At 41.6% G+C, this 12,551-nt stretch overlaps 1 protein-coding gene across 4 annotated transcripts in view; it reads right to left on the bottom strand.

Annotated features, from left to right (window-relative positions):
• The window catches only part of UACA (uveal autoantigen with coiled-coil domains and ankyrin repeats), a 102,647-nt gene extending 90,949 nt beyond the window's left edge, over positions 1 to 11,698 (bottom strand). For 3 of the 4 annotated variants that reach the window (XM_030929753.1, XM_010363660.2, XM_030929755.1), the window contains exon 1: positions 11,459 to 11,698. In XM_030929753.1, coding sequence (XP_030785613.1) covers positions 11,459 to 11,542 — 84 coding nt within the window. In that variant the 5' untranslated portion in view covers positions 11,543 to 11,698. The remainder of the gene's footprint in view (positions 1 to 11,458) is intronic. The other variant, XM_030929756.1, reaches the window with a different exon arrangement.
• Between the last annotated feature and the right edge of the window lie 853 nt (positions 11,699 to 12,551).

The raw sequence follows: 12,551 nt of genomic DNA, 5'->3' as shown, positions 1-12,551 counted from the left end.
AAGGGAAGGTAACAGAAGCACAGCTATAGTGAGACAGACATTACTCTAAAGCGACGGCTGGCCAAGTAGCAAAAATAAGGATGTATAATGCTCTTATAGCTCAACATGAACAAGGCATCAGCAGAAAAAAATGGTCAAAGAAAATGAACAAACAATTCCTAAAACAAGAAATCAACGCAGCCGATAAGCACAGAAATATGTTCACACTCCCTGGAAATCAAAAACATGGATTAAGCCAAACTATTTTTTTCTATCAAGTTTAAAAATATGTTTTAAATAACAGCATCTATTATTGGAAGGATATAAGGAATGCAACAATTTCACATATCTCTGGAGGGAACACAAATTGGTTTTGGAATTTCCTGTAAAATGCCTCCTTTCTCCCTAATCACGCCTTCTCCAATTTTTTTGTATATATGGCTTAAGGTGTAAATCCCATAGCATTAAATTTAAAACATCAGTTCACAATGATAAGGACATGGGTTCCAAAGCCAGGCTACCTAACTCTTCACTTATTAGCTACAGTGTCTTGGGCAGGTAAATTATTTAACTTGCATCTGAAATGATGGCAATAGTACCTACTTTTTAGGGCTGCGGTGAGGACTGAGTTACTACCACTTGGACCAATGCCTGGGAAATACACGCTCAATAAATCTTGGCTGTCGGCACATGGATTTCTCATAAGCAGTTTCTTTCTAAGTAACTCACTAGCATTTACTGAGTACACCTAATTGGGACACTTGTATGTGCTCAAATAATTTCAAATTACTTATAATTTTTAAGTACAAAGTTTATTAGAATAAAATGTAAATCAAAAAATCATACATATATCAGCAGGGCATGATGGCTCACACCTGTAATCTTAGCCCTTTGGAGACCAACATGGCCAGATTGCTTGAGCCCAGGAGTTCAAGACCAGCCCGGGCAACAGAGCAAAATCTGTGTCTACAAAAAATACAAAAATTAGCCAGGCATGGTAGCATGTGCTTATAGTCCCAGCTAGCCAGGAGGCTGAGGTGGGACGATCACCTGAGCCCAGGGAGGTCAAGGCCACAGGGAGCCATGATTGTGGCACTGCACTCCAGCCTGGATGGTAGAGTGAAACCCCCATCTCAGAAAAAAAAAAAAAGTAGACATACATTATTGCTATAGAATCAAGATAAATAAACGCAGAGTGAATAACAAAGAGAGAGCATGGTATATTTATCTATTTATTTATCTTGAGAGAGGGTGTAGTTCTGTTACCCAGGCTGGAGTAAGTAGGTGCTACAGTGGCACAACTGCACCTCACTCACCATAGCCTCAACAAACTTCTGGGCTCAAGTGATCCCCCTGCCTCAGCCTCCTAAGCAGCTGCGACTACAGGTGTGCATCACCATGCCTATTTTTTTTTTGGTGAGGGGTTAGAGACAGGGTCTTACTATGTTGCCCAGGCTGGTCTCAAACCCCCAGGTTCAAGTGATCCTCCCACCTTGGCCTCTTTAAGTGCTAGGATTACAGGCATGAGCCTCTACAGAATTTTTAAAAAGAGCATCAGTGGTTTATGGCACAGTGAATGACATTATGGATGATTTGTTCTATTCTTATCATCAACTATACTTGGTTTTCTTTTTTTTCGGGGGGGTGAGATGGAGTCTCACTCTGTCGCCCAGGCTGGAGTGCAGAATGCAATGGCTCGATCTCAGCTCATTGCAACCTCTGCCTCCCAGGTTCAAGCAATTCTCCTGCCTCAGCCTCCCGAGTAGGTGGGATTACAGGCACGCGCCACCATGCCCTGCTAATTTTTGTATTTTTAGTGGAGATAGGGTTTCACCATGTTGCCCAGGCTGGTTTCAAACTCCTGACCTCAAGTGATCCGCCCACCTCAGCCTCCCAAAGTGCTAGGATTACAGGCGTGGGCGACCACGCCCAGCCTATATTTGGTTTCTACAATGAACATCTATGACTTTTGTGGGACAGTCATTTACCCTAACTGGTTGAGACATTCACCTGTGCTCTCTCAAGGGTACCTGGCCAGGTCCCATTCAATTACAGAGAGCCCCCAACTTATAATGGTTAGACTTAGGATTTTTTGACTTTACAACAGTACAAAAGCTACATGCATTCAGCAGAAACTGTACGTACTTTGAGTACCCGTACAACTATTCTGTGTTTTCACTTTCAATAGAGTATTCGGCATTGAATTCATGAGATAGTCAATACTTTCTTATAAAATAGGCTTTGTGTTCAATGATTTTGTCCAATTAGAGGCTAACGTGTAAGTGTTCTGAGCATGTTTAAAGGTTAGGCTAGGCCGGGCGCGGTGGCTCAAGCCTGTAATCCCAGCACTTTGGGAGGCCGAGACGGGCAGATCACGAGGTCAGGAGATCAAGACCATCCTGGCTAACAGGGCGAAACCCCATCTCCCCGTCTCTACTAAACAATACAAAAACTAGCCGGGCGAGGTGGCGGGCGCCTGTAGTCCCAGCTACTCGGGAGGCTGAGGCAGGAGAATGGCGTAAACCGGAAGGCGGAGCTAGCAGTGAGCTGAGATCCGGCGACTGCACTCCAGTCTGGGCGACAGAGCGAGACTCCGTCTCAAAAAAAAAAAAAAAGAAGGTTAGGCTAAGCTATGATGTTAGGTAGTTTAGGTGTCTTAAATGCATTTCAACTTACAATATTTTCAACTTACACTGGGTTTACCAAGACATAACCCCATAATAAGTCAAAGAGCGTCTGTATAAAAATACAACTCATCGATCCTTTGCCAGAACCTTTGGTCACTCAACTACATCAGTTCATCTTCTGCATATCACCTTGGAGACTGTACCATTTCAAAATATGTCAATGTCAACAATATTTAGGATTTCTGACAATAAAACAAAGCCAACAGACAAAACTGTTTTTGTGACTACAAACAATCCAATTTATTCATGTGTTTGGGGGCTATATTTTTAAGCCCAGAAGAGACATTATCTTTTCTAACTATATAAAAGCTATATAAAGCTTTTAATTGTATTATGACTAAGGAAAATAAGGCAAAGAGTATTATATCCTATTGTTCCGTTTATAATTTCAGGAAGCGCATTTCAACCATCCATTTTTAGGCAAATTCCCCACAGAAATCAATCTGACTTCCTTTCCAAAAATAAGCGTGTATGGGTGGAAATTTCAATAATTTGCTGTATCCTTTAGGTGGCAGGACAAACATCTGCAAAACTAACAGGACAGTAAAAGTTTCCATATGATAGCGATGAAACACAATACATAAGTTATAACGTTCAAATCTATTATTCTTGGATCTAGATAGGCTGATAAAATCAAAATTTTGCTGGCTATTAGTTAATTCTAGAGAGGAAGGGAGAAGCAGAAGGATGAACTGATAAACTCACTAACGGGATAATTTCTGAAGATGAAACTTTCATGACTAGTCAGTTCTCTCTAAACAGTGATTTAAACTTGTCAAGTAATTTAACATTTTAATTCAAGGTTAAAAAAAAAAAAACGAATGAAGCCGGGTGCAGTGGCTCACGCCTGTAATTATTAGGGAGGCCGAGGCAGGTGGATCGCTTGAGGTCAGGAGTTCGAGACCAGCCTGGCCAACATGGTGAAACCCCATTTCTACTAAAAACACAAAAATTAGCCAGGTGTGGTGACAGACATCTGTAATCCCAGCTACTCCAGAGGCTGAGGCAGGAGAATCGCTTGAACCCGAGAGGCAGAGGTTGTAGTGGGCCAAGACTGCGCCACTGCACTCCAGCCTGAGCGACAAGAGGGAGACTTATTCTAAAAAAAAAAAAAAAAAAAAAAAAAAAAAAACAAACAAACAAACAAACAAAAAGAATGAATGAAAACCTTCCTTTACCACAATCCCCAAGCTGCAGGCCCTCTAACTCCCTATTTTCACTAGAATTCTTATTTGAAGATTTGTCTATGCCTCACCTGTGCCACCCTCTACCATAAAACCAGAATTAGTTTCCAAATCTGATGCTCGCTCAGTGAGCTGTATAATTTCACAGCTCCATACCACTGCATTTGCCTGTTCTTTTGCCTAGAAAGCCACTGAAATTGTCTTTCTGGCCCAAGTTCAGACTCTACTTTTCAACCTTTTTATGGGCTCACTCTACACATCTGTGCTCCCACAGCAATTTATACCGACTTCTATTATGACTTTTAACATGCCATATACATTTATTTTTTCTATCTAGCTCTTAAAATTATTGAAGGCTATGACTAGCTCTTTCTAATTACAGTACAGAAATTTTTAGGACATACGCTAAATACAACAGTATCACAAAAGTGAATAAACATCATGAACCACCCAGCTGCAATTTTTTTTTTTTTTTTTTTTTGAGATGGAGTCCCACTCTGTTGCCCAGGTTGGAGTACAGTGGCATGATCTCAGCTCACTGCAGCCTCCACCTCCCAGGTTCAAGCAATTCTCCTGCCTCAGCCTCCCAAGTAGCTGGGACTACAAGTGACCATGGCCAGCTAATTTTTGTATTTTTAGTAGAGACGGGGTTTTACCATGTTGGCTAGGCTGGTCTCGAACTCCTAACCTCAAGTGATCTGCCCACCTCGGCCTCCCAAAGTGCTGGGATTACAAGTGTGAGCCACTGTACCCAGCCCCAAATGCAGTTACTAACTCAAGACCAATCCTATTGCAACTATACCCCCAACATACTATCCCTACCCACCCAAAGATTATTTTGAAGCAAATCCCAGACTCCAGAGTATTTCTTTGAAAGATAAAGACTCAGCCAGGCAAGGTGGCTCATGCCTGTAATCCCATCACTTTGGGAGGCCGAGGCAGATGGATCACCTGAGGTCATGAGTTCAAGACCAGCCTGGCCAAGACGGCAAAACCCCGTCTCTACCAAAAATACAAAAATTAGCCAGGTGTGGTGGTGGGCAACTGTAATCCCAACTACTCAGAAGGCTGAGCCAGGAGAATCACTTGAACCCGGGAAGCAGAGGTTGCCGTGAGCAGAGATCACGCCACTGCACTCCAGTCGGGGCAACAGAGTGAGACTCCATCTCCAAAAAATAAAATAAAGAAGGATAAAGACTCTTTATAAACACAACCACATTACTACCACAGTCACATTTAGATGTTTTAAATAATTCGATATCATCAAGTATCCATGTGATGATTACATTTCCTTAATTGTTTAATAAACTTTTACTTTTTACAAGTAGTTAACCAGGATCTAAATAAAGTCCATCACTGCAATTGGCTAATATGTATTTTAATCTCTTAAATCTCTTGTAATCTATAGGTATCTCTTCTTTTTCCTTTTCTTACAATTTATAATTTTTAAGAAACCATTTCATTTTTCTATAGATTTCCACAATCATAATTTTGCTGACTGCACCCCTATCTTCCTTTGTTCCCTGTACTGTCTATAAAATCGTGGTTATAGCTAAAGGGTTATTATTTTGGCAAGACTATTAATAGGTGGTAATAAATATTCCCACCACAAGATATACTATGCCTGCTTGTCTTTCTTACTGAGACATTAGTAACCTCTGATAATCATGTCTAGACTCTAGATTCATTAACTCACTAGTAGCTGTAAAGTTATGATATACTAATTCTATCACCTCTTCTTAATATGTTAGCTGGGACAGAATACATGCTGTACTAATTACATCATCCCTTCTTCATCAATTAGTGGCAGTAAAGTACACCTAAAACAAGACACTTCCTCTTATCAGCTATTTGGCTACCTTGAGATACAGTTCTCACAGGAAATGCACAATAAATGTTTTATTATTTCCCTTTATTTTCCTGATCTTAAAAGAATGCATCAGTTTCCTAGCATCCTCCAAAAGTCAACAGTTGTTTTTATTTTTTTTGGTCATCATTACAAACTCATGCATTTAAGCATTTCAGTGCACTACAGTTGTTATTCTTACTGATGGTCAAACTGTCCCATCCTTGGGCAACTGAGAGCCTCTCTGAGTTGGCTCCAGTGTCCTAATCTTTCACAGCCTCTTTACACTCTAGCATGACAAGGGGACTCCAAGTTCATCCTCCACACTTTCTGCTTTCAACTTGGAATTATCCATTTCTTTGAAGAGGACCTAATTAATCCATTCTTGAGCCTATGTGTTCCATAAATGTTTTCCAAACAAATAAGGCGACTGCTGAGCAAAGTCTACTTCCTGAACTAAACATTTTTAATTTGAACAATGTGTATGATGCACAATAAGTATACATAATAATTATGCCATCCTTATTAAAAAAGTAATTAAAATCCTTTACTCATCACCTAAAGTTCCTGGACTCATTATGCACCAAAGGCCCTACCAAACCACTCTGCTTTGGTATTACAATAAAATTCAGCAATTCAAATCAACATAATGATCTGAATAAACTTGCTGCAGGAGAGGGTTGAAATCAAAAAGTATAAAAGGAGGGTTTCTTTATTGTAATCCTCCTTCAAGAACAACAAGAAATACAATGCAGGGATAACCATAGGAAGTTGTCTGAATACAGCTTTAATTAAGGTAAGCATTTTTAATTTAAGGTTGGAATTGTTAATGACAATGAGTAAACAGTGCTTAATTAAGTATCATGAGTTTAAACTAAACATAACAATTTGTTATCTTAATTATTTACATTACCCAAAAGTCGTTGTTATGAGAATAACATTAACATCTTTTCAAATGCACCCAAATCCCTCAGTGGAAAACACAAAGCCCTCATTCTCAAAATCACAACTAAAACAAAATCATGTTTAATCCTTCATGCTTTCTAAACATCTCAAACTGATGTTATTAGTGGAAACAGAAAATGTTTTTGAAGATTTTTTTCAGTTGCTGTATTTGTAACTCTAAATTCTTTTAGAAATACCAGTATTTTTTCACAGTGCTGAAGCATTATAGCAAGATGCTTTAGAACATATTTAGTTCTGATGTATAAAATTCACTGCCCCATTTTAAGAGTAGCCTAGAAAAAGGGCAGCAAAAATAATCACTACAGAACCTCTCAGGTCAGAGATTACTTCTACAATCAAAGTACTCTGCTACGACTTTTTTTTTTTTTTTTTTTGGAGACAGGGTTTCCCTCTGTCACCCAGGCTGGAGTCACAGTTCACTGTAGCCTTGACCTCCTTGGCCCAAGTGACCCTCTCACCTCAGCCTCCTAGGTAGCTAGGACCACAGGCATGCACCATCACGTCCGGCTAATCTTTTGTATTTTTTTGTGGAGATGGGATTTCACCACGTCGCCCAGGCGGGTCTGGAACTCCTGGGCTCAAGCAATCCAATTTAAAGTGGAATCCCCTTCTAAAATGTCTGCTTACAATATTTGTTTGCAGCACTTCTACTACTTCTGGAATTACAGTTCCTTAATTTATATTACTTAAATTTCCTAAGCTAGGTGAAAATGGAACAAGCATATTCTCACTACACATATAACTGAACAAATAATTAACCAGATCTGATACAGTATATATAGTCATTTAATTATCCCTTTTAGAAATCCAAAGCTCCAATTTAGTAATTAAAAATAAATGTAACAGGCTGGGCACGGTGGCTCATGCTTGTAATCCCAGCACTTTGGGAGGCCAAGGTAGGTGGATCACTTGAGGCCAGGAGTTTGAGACCAGCCTGGCCAACATGGTGAAACTCCATCTCTACTAAAAATACAAAAAAATTAGCCAGGAGTGGTGGCGGGTGCCTGTAATCCCAGCTGCTCTCGGGGCTGAGGCAGGAGAATCACTTGAACCCGGGAGGTGGGGGTTGCAGTGGGCCGAGATCGCGTCATTGCACTTCAGCCTGGGCAACAAGAGCAAAACTCCGTCTCAAAAAATAAATACATAAATAAATAAACAATAAATGTAACAATAAAAACACTCTTCGTTTATGGTTAATAGATGCAGCCATCTCCAGATTTGCTAGCAAAGGACTAATCCGCAAATGTAGTTTATCCACAATTTGTAATTGTGAACTACATTTACACGTGTACAAACATTCCCATTTAGTAAACTCTAAATTCACTGCAAGTATTTATAACAAAGGTACTATATTCAGAATATGTAAAATACTACTTTTGCCCATAATCTGCACATAATTCTAATTTAGCATGCTAAGCTAATATGCTGTATTCCACATATTATGTAATAAAATATCTGTATATGTCACATACCTCAGTCTACTGCTAATGTGTCTCCTTCAGATAATAAACTTAAATACACATACACAAAGGAAATTTATGAAATAAACATTTTAAAATTTTATCTCAAATCAAATTTGTGCAAAGCGAATAGTGACTATTTCCAAAATAATTAAATGAACACTTTAAGACTCAAATTAGGTACCCATAGAGGAAAGAGGAGAAGAAAGTAAGATGTACCTTACACCATAATAAATATCTTATGTATCAAAGACTTAAACGTTAAAAAAAAGAAAAAAAAGACTAGAAGAAACTTGGGGAGGGGGGTTGTTTAATACTTGAATATTGCAGAGTGGAAAGGCCAAGATCTAACATAAACCTAAAAAACATAAAAGGTTATAAATTCAATTGTATAAAAATAACCACCTTCTCTGCACAGCAAATGCCACCAAAAAAAGTCTTAAGACAAATAACCAATTAAGAAATAATATCATTCATATGAAAAGGGCTAATTTCCCAGATATAAAGTACATACAAATGAATAGGGAAAAATATCAACAACCCAACAGAAAAATGGAAAGGATAGGCCGGGCACAGTAGCTCACGCCTGTAATCCCAGCAGTTTGGGAGGCCGAGGCGGGTGGATCAACAAGGTAAAGAGATTGAGACCATCCTGGACAACATGGTGAAACTCGGTATCTACTAAAAATACAAAAATTAGCCAGGCATGGTGCTGCGTGCCTGTAGTCCCAGCTACTCAGGAGGCTGAGGCAGGAGAATCACTTGAACCTGGAAGGTGCAGGCTGCAGTGAGCGGAGATGGTGCCACTCCAGCCTGGCGACTGAGCGAGACTCCATCTCAAAAAAAAAAAAAAAAAAACAGAAAAAGAAAATGGAAAGGATAAGCTGTTCTTACCTACCATGTTAGCAAAGATCAAAAACCAATTTAAACAGACTTCTACTAAAAGCTTGGAAAACATCTCTCATATACTGGTTCCATGATGCATGAAAGGAAATTTTACATCATTCAAAATTACAAATGCACATATCCTTTAACCCAGCAATTCACTTTTAGGAATTGATCCTACAGATACAGACACGCACTTGAAATATAAATATTAATCACATAATTGTACATTACAGCAAAAGATATGAATGGGAAGGTTCTATTTACAGTTAAAAGAAAGTCCAAGATGTGAAACAGCAGCTACAGTGTGCTAGCATTTCTATAAAGGATGACTATTTATACTCATATTTGTTTGTATATGCTAAGCTCTCTCTGGAGGAACATGCAAGCAACTGTATCACCAGTGGCCTCTGAGGAAGTGGGGCAGGGTGGCTGAAGCAGGGGTTAGGGAAACAGTACTGATATTTTGTTGTAAATATTTTTATTCCTTTCCAGTATTAAACCATGTACTATAATACCTATTCAAAAAATAACTGTTTTTAAAGGCAAAAAGAAAAGAAAAAAAAAGAGTAGCCCAATCATACAATACATACACGTGACCAAATTTGGGATTATGGTTTATAGATTGAAAAGCAGAAAGGATCTATTTCTCCTGTATATGTGTTTTATTCTATCAATGCTTGGTTTGGTTTTATTCATCACTACAGTTTTATTTTAAAATTTTACAGAATTCATTCTAAGTTTTATTCATCATTATGTTTTTATTTTTAAATTGTACAAAACTTATTCTAATATTTAAACAGAAAAGTTTGCTTTTTCTACATAAATAGGTTAATATCATGTTTATCATTATTATGTCATTTTGAGAAAAATAGAATGCTCAATTGAATGATAAGATTTAAGCTTAGAGATATGCACTTTATGTTCCAAATGTATAAAATGCAAACTATCATGCTGATAATACCCACCAAATACTCTGCATTTCCAGAAAACGGGATAAAATTAAGTCGTATAAACCTCTAAATGGGATGTAAATCCTTAGTGCAAACCAAACACAACCAGGGAAAATACAGTTAATAAACCTAGAAACGTGTAACTTCTATAAAGCTAAAAACACAACCTGCATTAGAGAAGTAGAATCTTAGCTGTAATGACCTCCAATATCACTGGCATTTCCAATTACTTTTTTTTAAGTGAAACAAAGTAATCTCTCTTTTCTATGAGCTTATAAAACGACTTCATGCTTTATCAAAGAACATCAATTACATCATCTGAATCTACTCTCTTTTTTTGAAATAGGAATTTGTCTACTTAGTTCCTCCACAATTTCTTATATGTTCAAGTAAAATAATCCTCAATATAGGTGGAGAGAAAGGCACAATTCTGAATTAACTCAAAAAAGCAGAAGCAGATTAATTAGTATTCTGATAAAAAGAATACAATCCTTTGGTAAAATCTGTGTTAAACTGTAAAGGTTCATTTTAATTGCCCCAACTAGGTAACTGGGCACTTGGAGCATAACAACTCCTTTACATTCGACTCTTCAACACTTTTTAAGTAGCACTTTTCTAATGACATAGAATTTTGATGATATCGCCATTCTTGTAACGTGACAAATTATCTAAATCACAACATCTGTGGTCAGGCTGTTTCTCAAGATTTCTGTTCTCCTGCCAACTAAAGAGGCCCTGACTACTCCTTGGCGTGCACACTGAAGCCGCGCTACAGGTCAGCACCGAAAGCGCCCCGCACGGATCCCGCCCCACAGGTGCGATTTACACGACCCACATCACCACCCGACTTCACCACCTCCAGGGTCACTACCCTGTGGGGTTTTGTCTTTACAACTAAGGCGATTCCCTCTGCCTCGCTGGGGAATCAAACTTCCCAGTGACAACGACAGCGGCCAGCACGGGACGTCCACCAGCCTGACAGGGCTTGACGCTCAGTCTCAGACTCGGAGAAGGTCCGGAGTCCGGGCACGGTGGCGCGGGGTGCGCAGCCCTGCGCACCTGCCCTGCCCGGTGCGAGCCCCGGCCCTGGGGACGGGGGAGCCAACACGGCCGAGCGGGCGTGGGGAGCCGGACGAGCGCCGGGAGAGGAGAGCGATGAGGGGGGTCAACGGAAAGAGCGGAGTGGGTGGGGGGGAATCGAGGAACGCTGGATTTAGGAGGGGGCCATAACCGCCGCACTGAGGTTTCTTCCAGAAGTTCGGAGGCTTGGGGGAAAGGGGTGGGGAAGAGACCCGTAGAGGCTCGGGTGCGGCGACGGGGAGGGTCCCCGGGGTCTCTGGGCTGACTGAGTCTCCGGCCTGAGAGAGGAGTCGCCAGGGCCGCCGAAGCCGAACTGGCAGAGGAAAAGCAGAGGAAGGCGGCGCGCGAGCTCGCCAGCAAAGGATGGCTGCGCTGCTCCCGGAGCGGAGCGCCAGGCAGCCCGGGCCGCGGGACTCACCGCGCTGGCGGCGGCGGCCGCGGCGCCAGACGACGCGGGGCCGGGCACGTCCTGCCTCCTTAGGCGGGACTTGAGGCTCTTCATGGCTAACCTTCGCCAGTCCCGCGCGCCACAGGCTCGGCGCGCCTGGCCCGCGTGCGAACCTTAAAGGCTGCGGGGTGCCAGCGCGCAAGAAGTCGACCTCCGCAGCTGCAACAGACGCCGCGCGGGCTGCACCAGCCCCACCTGCCTGCCACCTGGGGGCCTAGGCAGCCGACGGCAACGGGCCTGAGGCGGGGCTCCCCTCCCGTAGCCAATAGACCCGCTGCCCTGGCGGGGGCGTGGCAAATCCCGGCCAATCGGAATCCGGGAATGGGGCGGGACTTCCCTTTTAAACTGAGTAACACCCTTCCTCTCCCCGCTGGAGGAAAAGTTTGGGAACTTTAGCCTGGGAAGGGCCGGAGGAGGTGTGTGGTCAGAGGTGTGGAGAGGCGCGCAGGCCGGGCTCCAGGCCACCGGCGCCCGCCCACCCGGAGTTTAAGATCTGGAGAGAGCACGGAGTCTCGCCTCTGCCACCTCTCATCTTCCCGGACTCCCCTCCTCTTTGCACCCACGCGCTGTATACCAAGTAAAGTTCCTTCCCTTCGTCTGGTCTCAGAAATTTCTGATTCTTGGTTACCTGCGCACAGAACAGCTTTCGGGAGCAACTTCTCTTCAGTCTCCTGTTTTACTACCAAATCCTGGTGCCTGGAAACCACCACGTGCATCAAAAATTCCAGAAATGAACAGTCTCTAAGAAATAAGGTGCTGATTGTGCAGAAAAACGTACAGTTAAGAAAGACCTTGAAAGACGTTATAAGTTACAGTACCAGTTACGTGCTCGATTATGTATTGAGTGAGGAACCCGCCGTGTTGGAAGCAAAGGGATGGAATGGGGGCGGGGCGGGAGGTAGAAGAGGTGCCATCAATTAAAAATGACTCCCATAGCCAGTAATGTAAGTTGTCAAAAAAAAGTTACGCCCTTTTTTCTTCAAAAAGGTTTTTTGTTTTCTGTAGAAACACATTACACGTAAACGTATAAGATGAAGTTAAATCATCCTACCTAGAAATCTGG

This window comes from Rhinopithecus roxellana, chromosome 5, assembly GCF_007565055.1.
Source record: "Rhinopithecus roxellana isolate Shanxi Qingling chromosome 5, ASM756505v1, whole genome shotgun sequence".
NCBI lineage: Eukaryota > Metazoa > Chordata > Mammalia > Primates > Cercopithecidae > Rhinopithecus > Rhinopithecus roxellana.
Note: the sequence above shows the minus strand (reverse complement) of the source record. Positions and strands in the feature narration are given on the sequence as shown.